General features: G+C 37.5%; 1 protein-coding gene across 1 annotated transcript; it reads left to right on the plus strand.

Annotated features, from left to right (window-relative positions):
- LOC580425 (trehalase) lies at window positions 1-27,066 on the plus strand. Its single transcript, XM_030977761.1, has 14 exons — window positions 1-299; window positions 4,252-4,386; window positions 5,902-6,002; window positions 8,294-8,426; window positions 9,627-9,714; window positions 11,633-11,733; window positions 14,416-14,508; window positions 15,229-15,468; window positions 18,258-18,307; window positions 19,481-19,666; window positions 21,255-21,475; window positions 22,059-22,283; window positions 25,115-25,168; window positions 26,370-27,066. Exons 2-14 carry the CDS (start codon window positions 4,283-4,285, stop codon window positions 26,529-26,531), a joined length of 1,758 nt encoding a protein of 585 aa, XP_030833621.1. The 5' UTR covers window positions 1-299; window positions 4,252-4,282; the 3' UTR covers window positions 26,532-27,066.
- The last annotated feature ends 363 nt before the right edge of the window (window positions 27,067-27,429 follow it).

A 27,429-nucleotide genomic window follows, 5' to 3' on the forward strand; every position in this document is an offset into this window, starting at 1 on the left:
TACGGCGTCACCGCGTCAGTGTTATTCTAAACTTGAAATCGGCGTCCATAATAAAGTCAATTATACTTTGTTGTGTTTTATTACCGTAAATTCACAAACGTCAGCTCTGAGCATCCTCTCAACAAAGGAATTATCTTGTACCATGGTCTGTCAATATTTGATACCAGTTCCGCGAGGGGGAGGTCTTCAAACGTCCGTCTTTTCCAGCTTCTGGTGTTACGCTAAGGAGGTCATCATCACTTACCCTTGTGTCCTTCTTTTGATGCAGATATACCGATTCTAGGAAGATTAGCAGGCGGGTGAGTAAAATAACTTATTCATTTCACATCATGTTATATTTATATAATATTGGATGGCCTTGAGTGTGATACAAGAATATATTGCGCGAGCTATGACAATATTGGACGAGTCACAGACGAGTGTGATATTGTCTTAGCGAGAGCAATACATTCTTGTATCACATGAAAACAAAGCCATACGATATTATTTGTATTATTATATATATAAATATATATATATAAATCTGACTACCGAAATAACCAAATCTGACTTCTATATCTATCTATCTATCTATCTATCGATCAGGATACAGTTCTTCCAGACGTTGGACAAAGCCCTCCTCATAACATTTCCATTCTCTTCCGTCTCTAGCTGTCCTAGTCCAAGCGGTATGATGTTATAGGTCATCTCTCCATCTTCTCTTCTGCCTTCCTCTTCTTCTCTTTCCCCATCCTTGGTTGCCATTCTGTTAAACGATTTGTCCATCTTTTGTCCTGAAGTCTTGCTACATACCTAGCCCATCTCCACTTTGATTCTCTGACTTACCTCGGTAAATTATAGCTTTGTTTTTGTGTGATATCGGATAGTTGAAGTTCCCGTATGACTGAGCAATCCCGGTGAGCAATACAAAAACAATATTGGTCAGTCATCCGGGTACTTCGCTAAATATAATATTTACACTGATTTATTGAACCACTTGGAAGCCTTTTATAGATATGATATATGATTGAGACATGTGTTTCTTCGTGTCTCACTGATTACACTACGGATGGTTGTTGTTCTTCGTTAAAACAAACAGAGGGCAATGTGCCATAAAATGAATGAACTTTGTACTGTTTTGCCAAATATACAAGCGAGACACGCCTCTATCAGAACCATGTCTTAACAGTCCATGCTCCTAGTAGTATATATGCAGAACAAAATGTTGGTAATTGAACAACGTTGTTTTAGTTTCTATTGCACCACAGCAAAAGACAGGTTCCGCTTTTTAAAGAGCGAAATCAAAGTTGAGAATACATTTTCAGTTTTTTCACTGTTGAAGGATTTCTTTTTTTTTCTTCAGTTCAGATCTGGGGAGTGTTTCACAAAGACTAAGATCGACTATAAGTTAGACTTAACTATGAAAGGCCGTTCATGCCAATAGTTCCTCTAACCATTCCGGGCATTGGTTTAATTTTTCAAGGGACGTACAAATCATGGTCACAAATCTACATAATTTACATTTTTTTTTATAGTTTATTATTAAAGGAAAATACATTATCTAATGATCATAGTTGAGAGACCAATGATGCATGAGACCAAATTATGTTATTCATGTCTAATTCAGTTGTGAAACTGCCATTCATGAAAGGCGCAATAAAATACCATTTATCTATCTATCTATATATCTATCTCTATCTATCTAGCTATCGTTATATCTTATTCTGGAGCCTTCAACCACCACACTTTGCTTTTTATCTCTGCTCCGACATACCTTTATTTCCAGTTTAACTTAATCTTTAATTTATAAGCAACTACAAAAAAACTGAAGCGACTTAATACGTTTGATGTATTATTGTTCATTCGATTTACCTCTTCTTCTTTTTTTAAATTATTATTATTATCATTATTGTTATTATTTTTATATTTCCTGTAAAAAATTACCGACAGGAGGAGGCGCGATAGCTCAGTCGGTAGAGCAGTGGTCTCGTTATCCGGTGACCCGGGTTCGAAACCATGTCGATGCGCTAATGCCCTTTGGTAAGGCATTCATCCCCATTTCCAGGTCCCTCGGAGAGGACCTAAAGCCGTCGGTCTTCTGGTTGCTCACTAACAAGCATTTATATTGCTTTCTTAGCTGTCAGGTAAAATAAACACCACATTACAGTGTAAAACGTGAAATGCGAAATATAAAATGAACCGATCGACTGAACTGAATTGATTAAAGTAATTGTAAGTTACTTTTATTATGAAGGTTTATCTTATTATGTTATAATCGTCCTCGTGATTATCATGATTATTGTTTTAAAAACTTTTTTTGTTGATAATAACACTTTTCTTCTTTTTTTCCTCATCATCTTCTTCTTCTTCTTCTTCTTAATATTGTAACTTTTATTATCATTATTATTTTTATCATCATCATCACCATCATCATCATCATCATCACCATCATCATCAAGTTTTACAAGGCGGATAGAGGATAGGCCAAGTGTTGGTCTCATAGGCTGTCGGTTTACTTGAGTTTCTCCTGTGATTCATTGGCCCGAATTCACAAAGGAGGTTTGTCGACAAACCCTGGTTTTCGTGCGTCATATGACGCGTTTCGACGCGTTTTTACAAACCAGGTTTGTGAAAAATCGCGTAAAAACGGGTCATATGACGTACATAAACCTCCTTCGTGAATTCGGGCCAAAGTCTTTGATATACCGAGGCAGGTGATACGATACAATCAAGCTCTTTAACAACACCTTCTCTGATTGGCACCATGCCCTCTCTCTTAAAACCTCTGGTAAAGCATATTGGTCTAACTAACTGTTTGTAGCGGAAGTAAGTAATGGAAGGGGGGGGGGGGGCACTTGTTTCACTCGGAAATGAAATGTGAATTTATACGGCTAATGATCTGATCTGAGGGGGTAGTCCTGGTGGCCTTCTTTTCTCGCCCCTTCCATTTCTCTTTCTCTGTTTTCTCGCATCCCCCATATGAACACAGATTAAAATGAATATTGGTCGCAATTATATGATTTATTTGCTAACCTGTGTGTCAAATATTAACTATGCATTATTTGATATGTGGCGGAACGTGTCCCGATGCTACTTCGTAATTTATATTTTGTGTGGTCACTATTTAGAAACGCTAACCCGCTAAATATATTGGTTGGTTATCATGCCGATACAAAATCGTGTCAACATTATGTCAACAAATATTTGTTGCGTCATTCTACGTTATTTGTCCTTATACCACGAAAATATGAAGGACATATTTTGCAATGGTCGTGTTCAGACACAAGTCAAGGGCATTTAGTCGCAAGTGATTCGTCAGGACAAAATCATTTCGAAGTTACAGAATTATATTTCTCAAGTATGTGACATATCGCCTGTCTTTAACTCAGAGATTTATCAGGGAGGTCATTAAGAATAGATCTCTTTATCTACCCCTCCAAAAAAAAAAAATTTGTATTTGTTAAAAAAAATAAAAAATAATAATTTCGCCTCAATTCCAAACTTTCTCCCCTTTCTACCTTTTTTTAGTTTCGTTTTTGTTTTATTCAGCCTTTTGTACTCTCTTTTTCTTTTCCTTTCTGTTTCTCGTCACCCTCTCTGACTCTTTACGACATCGTTCTTTCTCTCTCTCTCTCGCACTCCCATTCTCTCCACCTCCTCTCTCTCTCTTTTGTCCACTCTTTAAAAACTTTACATGTATTTATACAATCATGAAAGAAAAGTAATGCATTAAGTTTTATGGAACCAATGTGTTGGCTCAGTCAGTAGAGCGTCCTCCTCACAACCAGGAGGTCGTGGGGTCGAACCCCGGCCCCGTCATACCAAAGGACGTTAAAAGACGGGAGTTGCTGCTACCTTGTTTGGCGTTCAACAATAAGGGATAGAGCAACGTCGATCTGGCGCTGCTCAGTGGCTGCCGGGCTCACGATCAATTGGGAAAAAAGAATTTCCATTTTCGGTTTAACTTAATACAATTTGTAGTGGACTTTAAAAGATTATTAACGGTGTATTCTTACTCTCTAAACAAAATCGAGTGATCACGGACGTCACTCCTCTGGGGAGTGAAAATGTAGTGAAAATGTAGTGAACATTCACTTTTTTCTTCTTAGAGAGCACTCTAAAATCAATCGATATTCACTCCTAAACAAGTGATCACGGACGTCACTCCCAAGAAAGTGAAAATAGAGTGAACTGGGAACTATTTAGGTTTATAAACCATGCATAACTGCATTATTTTATCTGATATTCGTTCTTGTTCTTTCCATTTTTCAGCTCACCGACACAAACAGACACACAACAGTGGATGGTTGGAATGGCGGGAACAAGCTTTCTCCTGAGCGCATTGGTGATGACGTATGCAGTCACGTGGTCTGCGGCCGATCTGAAGGATGAGGCGCCATGCGCTAGGTAGGCACATAGCCATCTATACACAGAGTTTGGCCAACACGGTTCGAGTTGGTCACAATATGGCGACTATACTGCTTAGGCACATAGCCATCTATACACAGAGTTTGGCCAACACGGTTCGAGTTGGTCACAATATGGCGACTATACTGCTTTGGTGGGCAAGCACAAAACACAAGAATATACACCATTTTGTGACCCAGTGAAACCACGTTGGCCAAACAAACAAACTCTCCTAATCAATGGCACTGATGGGTAGGCAACATTTTATTTTCTCCCCAATTCAATTTAATTCATTCGGGTTTCTTTTTATATACAGTTAACATCAAAATTAATCATACCCCTTATAAACTTTTGTGTGTTTTGTTTTGTAACTCATGGTGAAAGGTGGACTGGTTGAATTGTGGTCTTTGTTAAATACTTTTAGATGTAAGCTCTTATATGTCAAATTCTCAAGAAACCTAAAAGGGGACAAATCAATTTTTCAAATACTGGTATAATGGTATGAATAAATTAGTCAACTGTAAATATATATTTTTAAAAAGATACATGGTTGTAGTTCGGAGACTAATAATACGTATAGGTATCGTGGATGGTCTTCTGAGGCCCGTTTCACAAAGCCTGTTTTTAATGTCAAATGACAAAAATGAGTGGCAAATCTGCTGATAACCAATCAGAAGCTAGGATTTCTGTAGCTTATAACAAAGACTGTAATTTGTCACTGATGACAAGTTTTTTTGAAACGCCCCCCCCCCCCCGGGTTGTCCCTCATCGGACTGTGTATAACATGATACGCAGTTCGAGTCATATTGTCACAATAATTTCATGAAAAGAGGTAAGAAAAGATATACGTCGGTGTGATGAAGTGGTAAAATAAGTCGAAGCTTGTTTAAAATTCGATATTCTTTGTTCCATTAAACCCGCATCTTAATCTACATTCATCATCAAACTCGTTCAACTTTTTAGTGGCATACGGTACTAAATAAGCATGCATTTTGACATTAAGAAATGGCAAAGCGTATGCAATAACAGAGAAATAGTTATTGTGACATAATAAATCACCTGTATGACAGTGTTTCAAGATTTGATCAAAGAAAATATCAAATATTTTCTTCCTTTCCGTATTTATCTACCTTTTTTGCCACTCCATGCGCATGAAAGAAATGGGGACCTAGTGGTAGAAATTGCCATATACCCTCACGATGACCATGCACAATGGTCGGAATACTCCCCAGGGAGTGGAAATGGTGCACACTGTGTACATGAATGAATCAAATGACCGGGATAATAATAAAATTTGTAAAGCCCTTAGACACGGTATTCCGTATATTCTCTCTATATACTCGTGTTATGTTATATGTATCAAGACACATGTACAGTATATTTATTTTTCTTTGTGAAAAATAATGCATGTAAACGCCAAATAATTTCCTTTTAGACCAATACATATTTGAAATATACATCCAGAATTCTTAATATTATTCTTCTTTAATTTTAAACCTTTCTGTACATTAATAGTTCAATCTTCTGCAATGGCCTACTTTTGAAAGCTGCTCAAAATGCGATGATCTACAATGACTCCAAGACCTTCGTGGATTTACATCTAAAGCAATCTGAGGGTATGAAGTTCAACAACATTTCTAAGCAATTATTTATTGCGGCTTAAGTCGAACCATCGGGTCATCCCGACCGGTCGGGTGGTCGCGATGACACGACCTTTGGTAGATTCACCACGGTTTTCACTAAGTGTCCGGTAAATTGAAACAGACCCTTTGTAGATAAGAGGGGTTTATTTCACAAACACTACCCCGACATTTCATGAATAAAGGGGCATGTTTTCGCAAAATGTAGGGTAACGCGACCACCCGACCCGACGCGATGACCCGATGATTTGAAGCAAGCCATTTTTACAATTTGTTAGAGTTTCAAAGTCGATTACAACATATCTTTCTTTAAATTGAGGTAAGGGAAATGACGGATCCAGATTTGGTAGGCTTACTAATATACACTGTCGCTCATAAAGGTGGAATATTTTAGTTTTACCCCAATTTATGGAATTATTTTAAAAATTATTTAAAAATAATAGATATAGATAATAGTATACATTCTCAGATTTTATTGAATAATAACTTGCCAATGTGTGTTTTGCGAAACTGCTAAAGCATGTGTATGCTACTATGCTTATTAACTAGGGGACCTACGCTCTCAAGTCATACATGACAGTAATGAGGATTAATGCCCCACAAAAGGGCACTAATATAGCACATCGACACGGTTTTGATCCTGGGTCCTCACAGTTACGAGGTCATTGTTTTGTCACTGAACCATGACTGTACGCAGCGGGGCTAGGGTAGGGGGCAGTTTCCATAAATTAAAAAAAAACCCAGAAAATGCAATACATTTTCAATAATTTATTGCATTTTACCCCGGTCCCCAACATAAAAAAATCCTCTGGACGGCCATGCATTTTGGCTCAAGGCATGGGCACACAGAATTTTTTTTTTATGTTAGGCACCGGGGTTAAATGCAATAAATTGTTGAAAATTTATTGCATTTTCTGTTTTTTTTTTAATTTATGGAAACTGCCCCATACCCTAGCCCCCGCTGCGTACAGTCATGGTTCAGTGACAAAGCAATGGCCTCGTAACTGTGAGGCTCCAGGATCAAAACCGTGTCGATGTGCTATATTAGTGCCCTTTTGTGGGGCATTAATCCTCATTACTGTCATTTATGACTTCAGGGCATAGGTCCCCTAGTTGATAAGCATAGTAGCATACACATGCTTTAGCAGTCACGCAAAACACACATTGGCAAATTATTATTCAATAAAATCTGAGAATGTATACTATTATCTAGATCTATTATTTTTAAATTATTTTTAAAATAATTCCATAAATTGGCGTAAAACTAAAATATTCCACCTTTATGAGCGACAGTGTATGCACCGGTATACAATCGTGACTCTTTAGACCCGATATCCTCTTTTGTTGATTGTATATGGGAACATTTATACAAACCTCCAGTACATTAACAATTATTACTTTCAAATCGTCCAGAAAAGGATAACTAGATCAATACCAGAGCCCTGTTTCATAAAACCTGATATCAATAACAAGTATCAAGCTACTGTTATAAGCTACTGAAGTCATGGTATCTGATTGGCTGAGAGCAAATTTGTCATAGAAATTTAGCATTTGTTATAGATAACAAGTTTTATGAAACGAGCCCCATGCAGTTGCCAGTTCAAAGTATTATCCATCTTCACCGATTCAATCTGATAACTTTTAGTCACTCTTTTTTGTATAACTTTATTTATTTCTCTGACCTGGTAAGCGGGGAATGATGAACTTCTCTTGTATTACCCTATGATAATGCTTTATAATTTCCACAATAATTTTATGATTTCAAATGAACCTCATTTATATCAGACATCAGATACAAGATTAATACTAGATTAATATCAGGGCCAAATCGCTGCCAAATTTCTGTTCCACGTTAAGGGTACCAAATTAAGACCACGTACTCGAGTATCCATAAACAGAATATCACCTTTTTTATAGAGAGAATGCTTAGTCTGTATTGCATTACACTTGAAATTTACTACGACCTATGCTTTGCTTTGTTTTGTATTAATAAATCGTTTTGTAAACACAAATTTAATTATTTAATTCTTTATTTATATACTATCTATTTATTCATTCATTCTTTAATTTTTCATTCATTCTATCATTTATTCATTTATTCAGGGAGGCAATGTTTTACATTTTGGCATTACTAAAAGATTTGTTTTGGTTTTCTTTTCGTTATCTGTAACCATCTACAATCCTTACTTTATAGACAGAATAAGCTTCGCGACAACCTTGCAACTTCCATTGCCAATTGGATCATTATTTCCTTTTTGTCTTTTTAGACGTTATCTTGCAAGCTTTCGGTGAACTTGTTGATCGGACGGATGCGAATGTTATGAGAGAATTTGTGGCGGAGTATTTTGACGGACCTAACATTGAGTTCGAGGATTGGGAGCCGTCAGATTGGAAAGAAAAGTAAATGCAATTATGATATTTCTGATGATGATAATCATTTTGTTGTTGATCATGATAATGAGGATGAAAATAATGGTCAGAATAATGATGATCTCTCTCTCTAAGTGCCATATCGTTTGACTTTGGCGATCATTCTGTTCTATAACCCTCGGCTCCTAGCCTTCTGTATTAGTACCACTCCCAGTTCTTCTACTCCTCTCTCTTCCAACAATTTCTGCAGACTGTCCATCCAAATTATCCTTCTTCTTCCCCTACTCCTTCTTCCCACAATTTCCCTGTCAAAAAATAAAAATAATAATGATAACAATAATAATAGTAATAATACATGATAATTAAATGTTAAAAAATACACTGATAACATCTTTACTATGAATGAAAGTCAAACAAAATAATAGAATAGTACATTATACGTAATCAAACTGAAACACGATTTAAAATAACTATGATAGTCGAGTTAGAGGTAGAGTTGTTGCTGTTGTTGTTGTTGTTGGTGGTGGTGGTTGTAGTATTAGTAGTAGTAGTGGTAGTGGTAGTATTAGTAGTTAGTTGTAGTCGTAGTAGTAGTAGTAGTAGTAGTAGTAGAAGTAGTAGTAGCAGCAGTAGTAGTAGTAGTATAAGTAGTAGTAGTAGTAGTAGTAGTAGTAGAAGTAGTAGTAGCAGCAGTAGTAGTAGTAGTATAAGTAGTAGAAGTAGTAGTAGTAGTAGAAGTAGTAGTTGAAGTAGGAGGAGTGTGAAAGGGTGTGTGGGTGTGTGTTTACGTATATGTGTATAAATAGTGCAATTCATATGTAAAGTCACAGGTGATATACAAATTCATATGTAACTTATTTCTACCCTACTGGGGGTGTTTCACAAAGATCCTAAGTCGAAATTAACTCTAAGTTGGACTTATACATTATGAAAAGCCATTTGTAGCCTTAAAATAAAATATATTCAAAAGCGATAATTCAAGTATTTTAGACTTTTTATAAATTCCACATCGAGAATATGAAATCTCCTTGATAATAGAAAATATTAATGATTTGAATCAACATTTCATGCCTTTTAGAATAACTTTTTACTAAATATTTTCATAGATGGTAATGGCTTTCCATAATTGTTAAGTCAAACTTAGAGATAAGTTCAACTTATGATCTTTGTGAACCCCCCCCCCCCCCTGATTGTATGCATTATTCTGTAAATATACCTCATTGCTTACAGTCCAGGTTTCATTGATGGTATAAAGGATGACGAACTGAAGGAATGGGCGAGAGATTTGAATGAACTGTGGAAAGAACTGGGAAGACAGGTAAGAAACCAGAAAACAAAACTGAGAAAATCATTTATCTGCAGAGCGCAATGTAATGTTTAGTTTGTACAATACATTCTGATGTGACATTAGACCGGTTTAATTTAAACATATTCATATTTTATGCATACTTTTTAATCAAAGGTTGGTCTTGACGACCTAAAAGCTTGTCCAAGGCTTGCCTGACACAGCGACAAGTAATGTTCAGTCATTAATTGCAGGTTAAACATATTATGTCCTTTTTGCAGCCAACATCAAATTCTGTAGAACTTTGCAGGAATTATGAATATGTCATGTATGTCCTATCTGCGAAATTTAAACAGTAGCAGTGTCCTAGTTTTCACATTATGCAAGGAAACCTATTTACCTTCTAGACTTTTCTGTCAGACACCATTGAGTGACTGACTGACATGTCTTTTTTCTTTGGTAATAAGATACATAATATGAGCTGTAACAGGTACACGAGCATATGTCCACATCAATGACCCACTACTTGTGATGGCCAAGATTAAACTGATTGAATCTTTGTGCAGCACAAAACGTACGACCATTCGGTAAAAGGGTCTGAAAATCAAGACTATTAATTAAGTGATTGCAATCACTTAAGTCGATTCGACAACTAATGGTTTTTACCCCCCCCCCCCCCTCCCCCAAGAAAGCCATTTTCAAGCCCTTTCGTTTTGAGGGAAGTTCTAAATTAGTATTGTCTTTCAAATGCCGTTGGAATTTAAGCTTTTCATATTTTTGGCCTGCAAATGGGACATAGTACCTTTAATGGGATAATTCGTCTCTAGGTACCCAGGAAAGAAAGATCCATAAACATGAATATGTTAGTAACCCGGTCTATTGCACCCTGTCTCAACCCAACACCGTTCTCCTGTAATTATAGAGTTTGTAATAGGTAGTTTTTTTCTACGTACAATTTTACCATATATTTTTGTCTTACATTTTTATTTCGAAATGTATAGTCATATTACCATGTAATTCATGTAAGTTCACTTATTCTAATTTGTGTACTAGTACGAAAATCATATAAATTACTTTATAGAAAAAAGTAAAGTAAGCGCTATATAAATGAAAGTTATTATCAGCATCAATATGATTATTATTACTTTAAATATTTGTATTACTATTAATATTTTAATAACTATTATTATTGTTGTTACTGATATTATCGTTAATATTTAACCGAATTCTCAACTACAACCACAGACCCAACACGCCACCTAACCCTGATCTTAAGCCTAACCTAAATCCCATCGCAAATCTTACCCTAAACCGACACCTTTCCCGAAATAAATTATGGATCATCAATGATTAATCATCAGGGGTGTCGCAAGGGGGGGGGGGGAGGGGTGACATTAAGCTCCCACTTAGATTAATGTGATTAAAGTCACATTTTTTACAGCATTTTCAGCAATCAAAAGGGTTGCTAGGCTTTTCCTTTTTATCCACGTATTTCATTTTGTTTTTCTCTTTATCTTGTATTGTACTGTAACCATATTTCCATATGGGTAAAACAACATGTTTTTCTAAATTGTATATATTTTGGTTCAATTTTGTTAACACTATTCAATTTCATCGTAAATCAACTATTATGAGTTCCTGAACCTTACATGTTGCTGTTTTTAAACCGAATATATAAATAAAAATGATATAAATTACCTGTCGACAAAATGTCTGCAAAACTTTGTCGGCATGAATATTTTGATCGACATCCGATCCTCCTTTAAAATATGCCAGTGGTCGGGAGCAGGCTATATTTAAAAGGGTCTTGTATATAAAGTCAATATTCATCTTGAAACATCTCGAAGAAATCTCCTAAAACAAATTCGTATTGATATGATTGTATTTGTTTTGCATGCAATTTCCAAATGTCACGTATCTGTATTGACTGAATTGTTCATTGTTATTTTAGATCAAACAAGACGTCCTCACGAATGCAGATCGTTATTCATTGATTCACGTCGAGAATCCCTTCATCGTACCGGGAGGCCGTTTTAGAGAGTTCTACTATTGGTATAACACGCTTTGGTTTTCTTTATCTAAAGTAATTTGTGTAAACACTTCACCCTGTTGATATGATGTATTGACCTTATGAGTATGTGAAAATAATTGCAAATGTCATTGAATATTATAAATGCGATATATATCATTTTTATTACATGTATTATCATATTTGGAAATCCTTCCCAAAGATATTTTTATAATAAGGCATTTTACTTCGAATGTCAATGACAAATAAAAGTAACGATAACCAGAAAAAACGATTATCTATTATCAGTTCGAAATTGGTATAAGCAACTCTCGAGGTCTCTATGAAATTCCTCTTTGTGTTGTGTATTTCTAGTTTTATTCTAGCTACGTAACAAGGAGGTAGTAAGTGACTATTTTATTATGTGAATGTGCGATTGGTTTGTCTCCTTCCTTTTGCAACATCCACCTTTCCTCTTCTGCCGTATCTCTCTCTCTCTCTCTCTCTCTCTATCTCTCTTTCTAACCCCCTCTCTCCCTCTTCCACGCACACACACATGATAACGCACATGAAAAATAAGTAACGATAACCAGAAAAATATCCACCGTTCCTCTTCTGCCGTATCTCTCTCTCTCTCTCTCTCTTTCTTACACCCTCTCTCCCTCTCTCACGCACACACACATGATAACGCACATGAAAAAATAAGTAACGATAACCCCAAAAACATCCACCTTTCCTCGTCTCCCGTATCTCTCTCTCTGTCTCTCTTTCGCCCCCTCTCTCCCTCTCCCACGCACACACACATGATAACGCACATGAAAAATAGGTAACTATAACCAGAAAATATCCACCGTTCCTCTTCTGCCGTATCTCTCTCTCTCTCTCTCTCTCTTTCTTACTTTTTTTTTTTTTTTTAACAATTTTGTTTTATTTCTCCAGATGTGTAATACAAACCATGACATACAATTGAATAAAATAAACGTGTTCAATATTGATGCTTTTACATAAACATAATTAAACACAAACTTATTTGCAGTATAATATAACTTAACAACAAAGTAAACGTATAAGTACCTAAACATAATATGTCAATTGTAAATGTTATTTACTTATATATTACAAAAAAAAAAAAATCTGGAGATAATTTTACTGAAACAATCCTGCCCCCTCCCTGCCCCCTACATCACACAGACATACTCACCCTCTATCACACAAACATACTCACCCACTCACACACATACTCACCCACCCACCCCCCCCCCACACACACACACACAGTACTCACTCAGTGGATGTCTGCCAACATTCTCAACTTAAGAAAAATATACTAAATAAGTTATCCAGGCCGCAAAATCGAGTTACGCTTTTAACAAGCTCACGGTGGAGAAGAAAGCAAATCTTAATTAATCTTAAGCTGCTCCCACTTTAAAAAATGTGATCCTAGCTTTCCCATTTTAATTGCTATTTTCTTTTCCTCATCCCTATACTTAAAAATGCTTTTTTTTCATCTTTTCTAAAGTTAGTACTCGCCCCCCCGATCTTGACATAAATGTAACATACTTCACCATGAAAATGATAGTATTACACATTTTTATTCTATATGAACTACCTACCAACCCAACAAATATATCTCGCCATTCTAAATCTTTAATTTCATCTAACTCAAAAAGTTGTATTAAAGCCTGCCATAACCTTTGAACGCTCCCACAAGATAAAAATAAATGTTTGTATGTTACACCCTCTCTCCCTCTCTCACGCACACACACATGATAACGCACATGAAAAAATAAGTAACGATAACCCCAAAAACATCCACCTTTCCTCGTCTCCCGTATCTCTCTCTCTGTCTCTCTTTCGCCCCCTCTCTCCCTCTCCCACGCACACACACATGATAACGCACATGAAAAATAAGTAACGATAACCCCAAACACATCCACTCTCTCCCTCCCCCACGCACACACACACATGATAACGCACATGAAAAATAAGTAACGGTAACCAGAAAAATATCCACCTTTCCTCTTCTGTCGTATCTTTCTCTCTCTCTCTTTCTCCCCCTCTCTCCCTCCCCACGCACACACACATGATAACGCACATGAAAAATAAGTAACGATAACCCCAAACACATCCACTCTCTCCCTTTCCCACGCACACACACACACATGATAACGCACATGAAAAATAAGTAACGATGACCAGAAAGACATCCACCTTTCCTCTTCTGCCGTATCTCTCTCTCTCTCTCTCCCTCTCTTTCTTACCCCCTCTCTCTCTTCCACGCACACACACATGATAACGCACATGAAAAATAAGTAAGGTTAACCAGGAAAACATCCACCTTTCCTCTTCTGCCGTATCTCTCTCTCTCTCTCTTTCTTAACTCCTTTCTCCCTCACCCACGCACACACACATGGTAACGCACATGAAAAAAATAAGTAACGATGACCAGAAAAACATCCACCTTTCCTCTTCTGCCGTATCTCTCTCTCTCTCTCTCTCTCTCCCTCTCTTTCTTACCCCCCCCTCTCTCTCTCTCTCTTCCACGCACACACACATGATAACGCACATGAAAAATAAGTAAGGGTAACCAGGAAAACATCCACCGTTCCCCTTCTGCCGTATCTCTCTCTCTCTCTCTCTTTCTTACCCCTCTTTCCCTCTCCCACGTACACACACACACACACACACACATGATAACGCACATTCACGCCCACACTCATTTTCAGGGATTCATATTGGATATTCAAGGGTCTCCTACTGAGTGAGATGACGGAGACTGTCAAGGGGATGCTGACGAACTTTGTCTCCATATCTAAAAGGTAATTATGATTCAGTAACTGTACCGAAATGATAAACAGGTTACTAACAAAATTACAGATTCAAATTAGAGACCACAATTAAAAATTAGTCTCTGATTGACTTTGAATGTTCATGAAACGCTTTTACTGCTTAAAGGCATCGTTTAAAAATGTTAAATTGTTTGTTTTGTTTCTTTGTTTTTATATCTGCATTTTCAAAATAGAACATAATCATATACATAAAGTAACAAATATTTTACATAATTATATTTTTTTAAGTACATTAAATAAGATGCATACAAATAAAAATATGATTTCAATGAAAAAAGAAAAAAATACAGAAAACGCAGGAGACCGCCATCGTGAGCGGTAAACTTGAAATCGATGGCGGCCTCGAGAAAATAGCGGCAAACTCTTAAATTATGTAATTGTTCAAAATGATCATGAAGTGCCTCAAAGAAGTAAAAATCTTTGTGTGACCGGTTTTACTATACTCATTTTCCCCAATAGACGGTAGTGTTATAAAGACCGTTAGGAAAACGAAAAACAAAATTTCGATTTCCATTCACAAATATCTTGATAATCAGACAAGCGATCGGCTTGCCAAAGTCATGGCATTCCTGACTGACCTAGCATGAGCTAAATCCAGGATTTCGTTTCAGAATCTGAGGCAATGCTTTATACCGAGTCACTTTAATAATGTACTTTTTCTTACCTTTCTTTTGACTGTGCTACAAGCAGTATTGGTCACGTGCCTAACGGTAACCGGGTCTACTATGAGAAGCGAAGTCAACCACCGTTTCTCATCCCCTCCGTCTACCTCTATCTTCAAGCCACCGACGACATCGAAACCATTCGCACTTTCCTGCCCGACCTCGAGATCGAGTACCAGTTCTGGATGACCGACAGGGCCATAGACATCACCAAAGATGCGAATGTTTACACGTTGAATAGATACAACGTCAACATGGGCATGCCCAGGTAATAATTTGACCGCAGTCCTACCGCGGTCACCGCGGCCCCCGCGGTCACGCCGATGTGACCGCCTCCAGACTGACAACACACCGAAAAAACAAGATTCTGTTTCATAAAACTTGTTATCAATAGCAAGGTACAATTATTTATATATAAACTCGTTGTATTTGATAGGCTTTGAGCTAATTTGTCATTGAAATTTAGTATTTGTTATTACAAGTTTTTAGGAAAAATAAACGAGTTTAAATGGCTCAGAACTGGTCTGTTTGGCGCTGTGACTGAGGAACCATGTCAACGAGACTGACAACAGACAGATAACAGACCGAATATAAAATTACTTTATCCCTAATGGCTAAAATAAGTCGATTTGAGGTAGGTATCGACTCGGTTTAACTGGTCCGTTTGTAACATTGCTTTATTTTCTGGCGCTGGTTCCTATATATATATATATATATATATGAGACTGAATACGCTGTGAGGCTTGCGGAGGAGCGTTAGCACGCGCGCAAGCAAAAAAGGCTTTTTTTTTTTTGTTTGTTTTGTTTTTTGTTTTTTGCCATTTCATGTCGAAAAAGCAACTCAATTTTTATTTCTTTATACATGTTATAGAGTTAATTTGAACATGATAGGGATTTTTCTCTTTGTTGACAAATAAACAAAAACATGTATCTTATTTGAGTAGTTTTGTACAATTAATCATAATATCGGTGGTGGATTCAGGGGGCACAGGGGCACGTGCCCCCCCCCCTCCAATAGAAAAGGGGAAAGGGGGAAGGGGGAAAAGAAAAGGGAGAAAAGGGAGGGGAAAAAGAAAAGGGAAGAGAGAAAGAAGAAGAAAAGAGGGAGGAGAGAAATAGGCATGTATTTTTATTTTGTCTAGTGGTGAAAGAAGTTAAGTTCTCTCAACAAATTTACTGACATGGAGGACAAGAGTTAATTTGTATTTCAAGTACATACCACTACCAGTTGTTGTCAGGGGTGGATCTAGCCGGCGGCGAGGGAGGGAACCCAATCTGTGAATAAATATTTAGCGGCGACTCATTCGACCGGCCGAAAGGGCGGGAAAGGGGGGGAGGTGCGGGAAGTGAGCACTTTTTTTCGTGAAAAACTATTTAGCAGCGACACAGCCAGTCGGCCGTTAAGAGTGTGTGTGTGTTGGGTGGGGGGGGGGGTTGGGTAGTGAGCACTTTTTTTTAGGGGGGGGGGCTCATAGGGGAGGGGGGTTGGAGCTCTTTTTTTTTTTACTCAACTCCCCCCCCCCCCCCTTTGACCCAAAAAGAAAAATTACCTGTTTTTGTTGAAATTCGAATTCAAACTTTATTGAATTCAATCCAAACAGAAAGGAACATGCTCAATTAAAAAAAAAAATATTGTTTCAAAGTTAAAGTGGCGTGACTTGACGTGTGCCTGCCCCCTTTCCAAAATTGTGCCCGCTTGTAGTTACAGGTTCTGTGCGATTTTCTTATTTCCATTAAAAATGTTGCTGAAATTTAATGTTTTTCTCCAGAGTTTCCGTGGGCTCTGCCCCCTGGACCCACTAAGGGCTCTAAGACGGACCTGGTTGCTCATCTGACCTTAGTTAAATGCCTAAAACCCATGAAATTCCGGGACTTTGCCCCCTGAACCCAATCAGAACCCTAAGGCGGGCCTCTGTATGCTCATCTGACCGTAATTAAATGCCTAAAACCCCTGAGCTTCATGGGACTCCGGTTCTTGACTCCTGACGGAGCTTTGTCTCTGGACCCCACCCCAATTTACGCTCCACTTGTTTCGCTCGTTTTGGTCTACCTGATCGTAAATACTTTAGTACCCCCCCCCCCACTTTGAAAAACTTCCGCGAGTACTGCATGTAACAAGTAATAGGTGTGATACGGATTTTTCTGCCCCCCCCAAAAAAAGTCTTTGCTTATCAGGCTATGCCACTGCGTGGGTGTGTTTGTGTGAGTGTGTTTGTGTGAGTGTGTTTGTGTGAGTGTTCTTTTCTCTTTTTCAAGCATTGCTATCACAACAGATGGTCCTTATTGGTCCTTATTGATATCTGCATCTGCTTTTGGTTGGATTAATCGGTTTATAACCGTTTGGTCTTCAACTATTTCGTTTACCTCCCATTAGGTCTGTCACACAAATTTCGTCCAATTGCCAGTCGGTCTAGTTCCCAGTTGGTATAATGCCAATTTTGTCTACCATCCGTAATGATTATTTGATGATTATTTATGATTAATTGATTATTAGACCATATAGATAGTAGACATAATGGGCATTATACACCCTGGGAAATAGACTAACTGAGAATTAGACCATGTGATTCTAAACAAAATAGGTCGTACACTTCTTGGAAATTAGCCCAAATGACTATTAGCCCAAATAGTCATTAGACCAAATGATGATTAGGCAAAATGATAATAATAATAATAATAACTATAACAACATTTGTAATGCGCACATATTCACCCCAAGAGATGCTCAAGGCGCCTAACAAGGTAATGAGACCATGTGAACAGTATATGGGCTGGATATAGACCATATGGGAATAGACTAATTGGGTAGAAGACGAACTGGATATAGACCATATGGGAATAGACTAATTGGGTAGTAGACAAACTGGATATAGACCATATGGGAATAGACCAATTGGGTAGTAGACGAACTGGATGTAGACCATTTGGGAATAGACCAATTGGGTAGTAGACGAACTGGTTGTAGACCAATCGGCAATTCAACGATTAAATCAACCACAGTGCTGCAAGCAAACATCAACCTTTATACCTTGTCTTTCATAATCTCCCTTGTTGCAGGCCCGAATCATACCGTGAAGATATCGAAACAGCAGATGGTAAAAATGAAGGTAATTACTACAAACATATTAACATATACAATTTGTCATCTAGTAAACCAGAAATTACTTATTGCCCATAGATCCATGATCTATGGAACTGTCTCCCAAAATCTATTAAATCATGTTGCTCCCTCAACTCATTCACGGCCAAAGTTAAAACGATGTTATTATCAAAATATTCAAGTTAACGTTGCTGTGTCAACTCTTCAGTCTTTATCATAATGTCATCTCTTTTTTCCTTCGAATCATCATCATCATCATCATCATCCTCATCCCCATCTGTAGTGTCAATATCATTATCATCAAAATTTGTATTTTCAATTACCTTTCCATTCTGCTTGATAAATGTGTTAATCTATTTAATGAGTTTTGTCTGGGGCTGTTGTATTCTCAATCAATCTGCTTAATTACAATGACAGTCCTTCTTCCGCAAATAATTTGTAATGTTTTATAATGTTAGAGCAAATTTAGTATTTATGACAGTTTATCATTTCGTTTGTGAAAATAACAATTTGTGTATGTATATATATTCGATTATTTATTATTCATGGTCAGAAAAATACTTATTTTACTTTATATTATTATTGTTATCGAAAAACTGTGTACTGTGATACATGAATACAGAAAAAAATCAAATCAAATCAGAAATTAAATAAATATATAATTTGATTTGTATTTGATTTTTATTTCATTTCCTAATTTATTCAGTTCTGGATATAAGCATGAATAAAACGATATATGTTTTTAAAAAAAATTGACAAGGGCTCAAAGCTAAGCAAAGTTGGTTGCCTTGTGAGTCCTTAAAATTAAAATTCCATTCACTTATAAATTCCTGCTTTCGCTTCTCTTCGATTGAAATTCTAACAAAAACAACATTAGCAAAAAAGAAGGTCTTCTGTGTCCCGATTATTGTAACGCTTTCTGCGTAAGATCTGTTTTTTTTTAAAATTGCAAACTGCTTCTATTGATACAGAAGAAAAAAAATCCCCCATGAAAACAATTTATAACTTAAAGGGGTCTTCTTACACTTTTTGTACAAAAATTCTTATTTAAAAAAACGAGAATTAGTAATGAGTCTTTTATATCATTATCTATTATTATAATGTTTTTTTCCTAATAGCAGGCTTTTTTCCATTCCAAGTTTGATACTGATTCTTTTTTTTTTGCATTTGTTCTGTGTAGAGGAAGCCGCGGAGGTATATTCCAACCTCGCCTCAGCAGCAGAGAGTGGATGGGACTTCTCGACGCGTTGGTTCCGTGATGGGGCAACTCTTGGATCCATCCGCACTAAAGAAATAGTTCCAGTAGACCTGAACAGCGTGTTGTGTCTAAGTGAATGGGCCCTCTACGAGATGTATAATACGACAGGTAAGATATGAACTACGTCTTGCTTGTGACCCCGGTTTAAAGCCCCACTGTCCTACTTGTAGCTACTTGCTCCCTATATATAGAAAACTTCCCCAATTGGTGCCTGTTGGTCCCCCATGATACTCTTTTTCTTATGTTAGTTGAGAGCTGAGTTAATGAGATAGCCACCTGTCAGTGACCTCGCTGTGTGGTCTAATCCCTTCTGGCCCAGTAGTATTGACGGTCTTTAAAACCACAGCTGCACAGCTAGAACAGAAGAAAAAGAGCGCCATCTCAGGTCAGCTGTAGCAGTGTCGCTCCGTATTACCTACTGCGACCGTGGCTTCACTCCACTGTTCGAACTCTATTTACGAAATTGAAATTAGTTAGACAGTGCAAGACAGTTGATCATGATGTAGCTAATAAACAGTAGGGTAGGGCAGAAAGTTAATCAGTTCAGTATCGCTTAAAAATGGTTACTTTAAAGACATATAGCACTTAGCTCTCATGGGGACCGTTCGGGTGTTTACCCAATAAGAGTCACTGTCATTCACCAGAATTAGCCTTCAGTTTTATGACTAGCAGGCCTTATGTAATGTACTGCCTGTCACCCTTCCCCCACATGGTAAATTCCATATCTCATTTTTCCCTCCCCCGAAGACTCTCCGAGAGACGAGGGGTATTTCTTAATTGGCCTACGGGTACGCTGTGTGCAGACCCGTATGCACACGTTAATGATTTGTTTCCACCAGGTCTGGTGACAGTTAATCGTGGCCTTCTGCACATGGAACTGAAGACTCACTCCCTTTAAAGAAGCACTCCTTGATATAAAAAAGCAGGCCAGCCGTACTCCGACAACAGCTGCAGGAGCTAGCTTATTCAAAAGAGCATAATGATTGTTACGCTATGCCTTAATAAGCGAGGCATAATATCTACATTACTTCAAAAGTGCATAAGGATTGTTACACTATGCCTTAATAAGCGAGGCATATTATCTACATTACTTCAAAAGAGCATAAGGATTGTTACGATATGCCTTAATAATAATGAGCAAGGCGTCTTATCTACATTACTTCAAAAGAGCATAAGCATTGTTACGCTATGCCTTAATAAGCAAGGCATAGTATCTACATTACTTCAAAAGAGCATAAGGATTGTTACGCTATGCCTTAATAAGCAAGGCATATTATCTACATTACTTCAAAGGGCATAAGGATTGTTACGATATGCCTTAATAACAATAAGTAAGGCATCTTATATACATTACTTCTTTCTCCACCCAGGTGCTAAATGATCGAGTACCCGGTATAATTGGCATGAGCACGCGTGCAAATTGGCGCCTGGCTGGAATAATACCCAGGGAGCGGAACGCGTGCAATATCATTTGCGGAATAGCAATTGAATGTAATGGCCGGAGGAGTACGGAAATAATCATGACAATATTAAGCGTTTAGAAAACGTAGTAGTGAACGAAAGACAACTGCTGTTTTTGTTTGTATTATTATGCAATAATGTGATATTCGCTACATGCAAAATGACTGAATTTCTCCCTTCAAATGTGACTTGTTTTACAAATCAATTCATTATTCCCCCCCCCCCCATCATGCAGGTAATGAATCCAAAGCTGCTACATACCTCCAGGCCTTCAACGACCGCAAACGGGCCATCAGTGAGGTACTTTGGAGCGAGGACGAAGGCGCCTGGTTCGACTACGATATCGTCGACGAAGACATTGTCGATCAGTTCTACCCATCGAATATCATGCCCATGTGGGCGTCGTGTTACGACGATACGAATGACATACAACAGCAGGTCCTTGACTACCTTAAAGTAAGTAGATAAGGTCCAAAGATTGTTGTTACCATGGAAACCGTGTGATAATTCAGAAGCACAGATATCCTATACATCGGGGTTCATAATTCCGAAAATGAATTAAGGGTCAATGGGTCATAATTCCGAAACGATACAGTGCTCGTTCATTTTCGGAATTATAAACCTTCGGAAATCTGTACATTTTTACATTTTTCGGAATTGTGAGCTCTATTTCATACCCTTAATAACGAATCCTAATTCATTTTCTGAGTTTCGAAGCCTACTTCATATCCTGAAAAACAAACCCTTATTTATTTTCTGAATTGTGAACCATATGTCATACCCTGAAGAGAAAAAAACCTAGTCTATTTTCTAAGTCATAAATCTTTGGAATTACGAACCTTTTGAAAAACCAACTTTTGAAAAACTTCTGGGCCCTGTTTCATAAAAATTGTTATCAATATCACGTTACAAGCTACCGTTATAAGCTACTGAAATCATGGCATCTGATTGGCTGAGAAAAAATTTGTCATAGAAATTTAGCATTCGTTATAGATAACAAGTTTTATGAAACGGACCCCTGTATGTCATTTCCTTTCAGAAAGAAGGTGTTTTGGAGTTTCCTGGCGGAATCCCGACATCATTGACGAAATCGGGACAGCAGTGGGACTACCCGAATGCCTGGCCACCTCTCCAGGACATCGTCATCGAGACGCTACGCAAAAGCGACGTCGAGGAGGCGAATGACTATGCTCTAAAACTAGCCCAGAACTGGACTCTGACGAACTGGAGAGCTTACAAAGAGACCGACCTCATGTTTGAAAAGGTATTGCTCAATCTCTTCCCCATAGGTGTTTAATTAAATTAATGTCGAACATCTTCTGGGCCGTTTCCAAAGAAGTAAAAGGTAAAGTGACTAATTGTAAGGCCTGAATATTGCTCTTACACAATTAAATTGCGCTATATTTTTTTTGCAGTTTCAACCCAACAAAATTGCAATTTATTATGCCTTTACCCATATATTGGAACTTTAACAATCCTCGGCTGTAAGGGAACCGAGTTTCGAATTTTGAACATTAATCAATAGTTTGTTATTGACTTCTTTCTAAAACCATAATTCATTCATTAATTTAGGATCATGATTTTTTCCCGCTTTCATTTCCTCCCTTCTTTCTGCCTTCTTCTGCCCCATATTTTTTTAAGTGCCGCCCAGGAAACGTACCCCCTCTGCAACCCCAGTAGATACGCCACTGAGTAAGACATTCATAATGGCCTTTTCTGTTATGAATATCTCTTTTGGATAAAAAGTTGAATTAATGTTGAATTATAATGATTTTTTTTTTATTTTTCACATTGCAGAAATGATTGGGAAAATGGACACAAAAACATATGTGTGAAACTTATACCCTGTCAGTTTACTCACAAATAGGGCAGACGTATATGTTTTTTGTCCAAACTACAGCGTGTCATTAATTGAACAAGGCTATATATTACACGTTTGAATACTTAAAGCTTTTAAACAGAAACATCCCAGCAGACCGAAAGTTCACAATATTGATAATGTTCGTTTGGTGAAGATCCCAGGAAAGGTGTGCAGAAGGCGATGGAGACCAACGCAGCGGTCACGGGGAAGGGGGGGGGGGGGGGGGGGCTTTATCCTCTTGGCCCGCTGGTATTATGTATTATATACCTCACTTAAGAAATCCAGCCATCTGATTGGTCGAATTGCATTCATAAACTTCAACTGTTCCTGTAAAATTCTCGGTAACCATGCTTAAAACATTTCAATATTTTTAATAACCATGGTTATTAAAAATAGTTGGTCAGCCTCCATGGTTACCCCATAGGTTTACATGTTAAAAAATGGTTTGAGCGATGGAGGATGCCGTATGTGTGCGAAGGATTGGTCGGTAATTTCAATACAATTGAATCTCGATCGATCTTACCGACAATTTTATCTTGCATTGTTGACATGAAGACGAAAATAAACTTCCAAAAACAAAAAACAACATCTGCCGATAGATCTTGATCTAAGTTCGTGCCAATATGCATTGCAATAGTAAAAGAAGAGTCCGTATATGGAGCTTTTGCGAAGCATTCATCACACGCGAAGCCGGTTTCAATCCGTTTTAATGTATATATTGGAGAAAACTGCCAAGCATGTTAACGGCGGGCCATAGCCGAGTGGTCTAAGCGTTGGTTTTCGGTACACCTCTTGTTGTACGCAAGAGTTCGAATCCCGTCTTCGACAAAAATGATAAATATTTTTCATTTTTCATTTTTTAGTCTATTTTTTTTCGGCATATAAAAGTATTAATGACTGCTTTAATATTCGAGAAATAGTTGTTTTCATACGCTCTCGGGAAGGTAACAATTGGGCTATTCCCCTCGGCAAGCCTCGGGGAATAGCACAATTCTAACCTTCCCTTGAGCGTAATAAAACAACTATTTCTCTCAAAGCAGTCATTAATACTATACTGTCGTTTGATAGTATCCTCTGATACATTTTCAGGAGAAACAAGAGGAGAGAGACAGGGTAGCAAAAAGACCCTACTCCACCTGTATTGTGATAAGCAACTTTGGAATCATGTACACGCCAAATTAAATGCAAGACCAAGTATTTAAAGCTAGTATACAAATAATACACAGCAGTGAGGGCATTAGTAAGAATTATCTACACAAGGTACCATTGGAACAGTCTAACACGCCCGAGGATTTTTGAACTGTTTTTAAGGTACCGAGTGTCGGTATTTTTGACTAATGTCCGAACAAATGATGTGTATTATTTGTTATATAAGATTAAGTTTTATTTGTTTTATAAAATGATGTTTTATAACATGATTTTACTAACGACCGGTCATTAGAATTGGATAATGACCGGTCGGTCATTATCCAAATTACGCGTTAGGCAAAATAAATGCGTGGTCACGTGTACGCGTTCAGCCAATATTTGATTCGGATCCACGTCATCATCTTATAAACAATGATAACATATGTAAACAAATGCATATATATTGATATCACACATGTCTATTGCGTGGTTTATTATATTACGTGCCGTTAGGTAGGACAAGCCATTATGTTTGTTCTAACTAGCAAAAACTAATGTATGCAATCCGCATTCTGACAATTGAAATACAATTATTCATAACAGGCGAATGAAATCATTTGTAATGAGTCACTTAACCAAGATTTGTGCCATAAATTTGATTTCATTACGGAAATGGTTCATAAATTATTGCTTTAGGTTGACGTTTTAAAAGTCTTTGCTATTGTGATTCGGAAAGTTAGCCAACAGGCTCTAGGTAGAAGAACTATACTTCAAGAAAATGACTGGAAAGGAATAACTGAACAAAAATCGACCCATTGCCTACTGGAACCTGGTAGCTCCTGTATTAAAGCCTATGGGAATGTGAGAATTCAGTAGTTAACGGGTTAAAGGGAGCGGGGGCGAAAAAGGTAATATTTGTACCCCGAATGTGAGGCATTAGTCATTCTGAATATTCAAAATGGGAAGGGGTATCTTGACTTGTCTATGTATATAAAGTTAACCTGACGTATTTGTTTCTGACTTCATGCTCAGGCTTGATGACAATAGGCCTACTTCTAAGAAACATCAACAGTTTTCTTTCTACTAATAACATTATCCGATTTCAGTACGATGTGGAAAAACAAGGCGTGCCTGGGCATGGTGGGGAATACGCCGTTCAGGTGAGTCAACGACAAAATACAAAATGATACACCGAGAAAAAAAAACACGTCTCACTTCATGATATTTATTGATTGTCGAAAAGATATCAGTTGCACTCAATCATCCTGTAGATATTACACAGCTTGGAAAACTGACTGCAGACTGAGAAAGCCACCGAAGGATAATCGTTGATGTAAAACTACACGTATTTTGGAAGATTTTGTTTTCAATCGGCTTCAACTCGTAGACAATCGCACTACTTGACCCTGTTTCATCAAACTTGATATCAATAACAAGTTACAAGCTACTGTTATAAGCTACCGTAATCATGGCATCTGATTGGCTGAGAGCGATTTTGTCATAGAAATTTAGCATTTGTTATACATAACAAGTTTCATGAAACAGGCCCCCTGGTCTGACGTCACTGTCATTCTGAGCCGAAATAGCTTTTCCTCTTCCAAGGAAGCTTGCAATCTCTGGAATGTTTGATTTTACAAGTTTTAATGTTCAAATTAAATGATATATTTCGAATTGTTCAAAATCGTTTTAGGGCTTAAAGGTATACACCAGTTTTGAAAACGCCCCCCCCCCTCATAAAAAAAAATGAATGGGAAGCTCTTATTACCAATCATGTGAAAGAATATGTTTTGACTAATACGTGATGATACAAATTTTGCCGGGAAACCGCCTACTGATTGATATATTTGGTAAATTATCATATCGATCCGGCCTGGATAGATATCGCGGAGTCCCATATACATCTTTTTGTGTACATAACTTTACCAAGACTGGACCAAATTTCTTATTATTTTGATGATTCCAGAACCTTGCAGTACACGCCAATACTTATATGTTAGATAATCAACCTTTCCTGATCGATTCCCCAACGTTTCTTTCACAATGCAATCGCACGACAAGAACTGGTCTATACCTTTAACTGTGAAACGGGTCTTCCGACAGCGCCATCCCTTTAGATATACTCCCGTGTTGCATCAGAGCCATCTATACACAGAGCTGGGCCAACTTAGTCTCAGTTGGAAACAATATAGTGTTTATTTTATATGTTTTACGCTTGTTGACAAGGCAATATTCGCTACATTGTGCCCAATGAGTACCGGGTTGGTCAAACTCAGTACATGGATGGCTCTGTGTTGCTTTTCAAAACCATAATGAAAATAAAATATTGTAAATCAATATCATTATATCTGATCTCTACAACAGGCTGGTTTTGGATGGACCAATGGCGTCATTATGTCCCTTCTAGATCACTATGGCGACCAGCTGGAGGTCGGAGAAACTGGTTCATCCGGTCACGCCACTGTTTTTATTCTTCTCAACGTTGTCTGTCTCTTCGCTGCACTTATCCTCGCTCGTGATGAGTAGAAAGTATATTCGTAATAGAAGTTGCTAAAACAGGATATGATTTGGACATATTTCTAGATAATTACTATAAAACCCCATTGATTTCGTATCAATCTTATGAAATTAGAAATTAGCTTATAATAATGATAGTAATAGTGACTGGGTGTATATGGAGAATAAGAGCGGCCCACCAATATATCCCTGAGGGACACCGTTCAGCAAAGGCGTTGCGTCAGCTCATGTGTAGCTTTCTGCAAAAGACAGAGACGTCTGTGGGATGTAAATGATGTAGGGGTAGAAGGATATTGAACCTAAGCCTAAGGCTCATCGTATTTTCGTCAAAATTAACCAAAGAAGAATATATATAAGAACGTAACCACTTTTCTCTATTCAAAAGATGTTTTTGTCACTCATGTTATTATCTAAACCATTCATAGAAAGTTGAATCAGCATTTTGTATAGAAAATGGAATTAACACAACATTTCGCTTTAGATTGTGAACGTTGTAAAGGTTTAGTGCAAATAAATACCCACATTTTCTGAACGGTAAACTGTATAATTCGTTTTAAATGAATTCTTTTAAAGGGATCCGGTAACTTTGTCTCAGATTCTGAAACAAAATTCTGTATTTAGCTCATCCTGCAATGATAATTATAAACCTTAAAGTCAGTCAGGAATCCCATGACTTTTACAAGCCAATCGCCTGTCTGATTATGAAGATATTTATGATTGGAAATCAAATCTAAATTTTGCGTTTGCCAAACGGTTTTCACAACACTACAGTCTACTGGGGAAAACGAGTATGGTAATACCGGTCACTCAAGATTTTTTTACTTTTTTGAGGCACTTCTTGATCATTTTGAAGCGCGATTTTTTAGGGCATGAATATTACACCATATCACAGACACTGATAACACGT

The sequence above is a fragment of the Strongylocentrotus purpuratus genome, unplaced genomic scaffold (assembly GCF_000002235.5).
Source record: "Strongylocentrotus purpuratus isolate Spur 01 unplaced genomic scaffold, Spur_5.0 spur5_scaffold_1, whole genome shotgun sequence".
NCBI classification, from domain to species: Eukaryota; Metazoa; Echinodermata; class Echinoidea; order Camarodonta; family Strongylocentrotidae; genus Strongylocentrotus; species Strongylocentrotus purpuratus.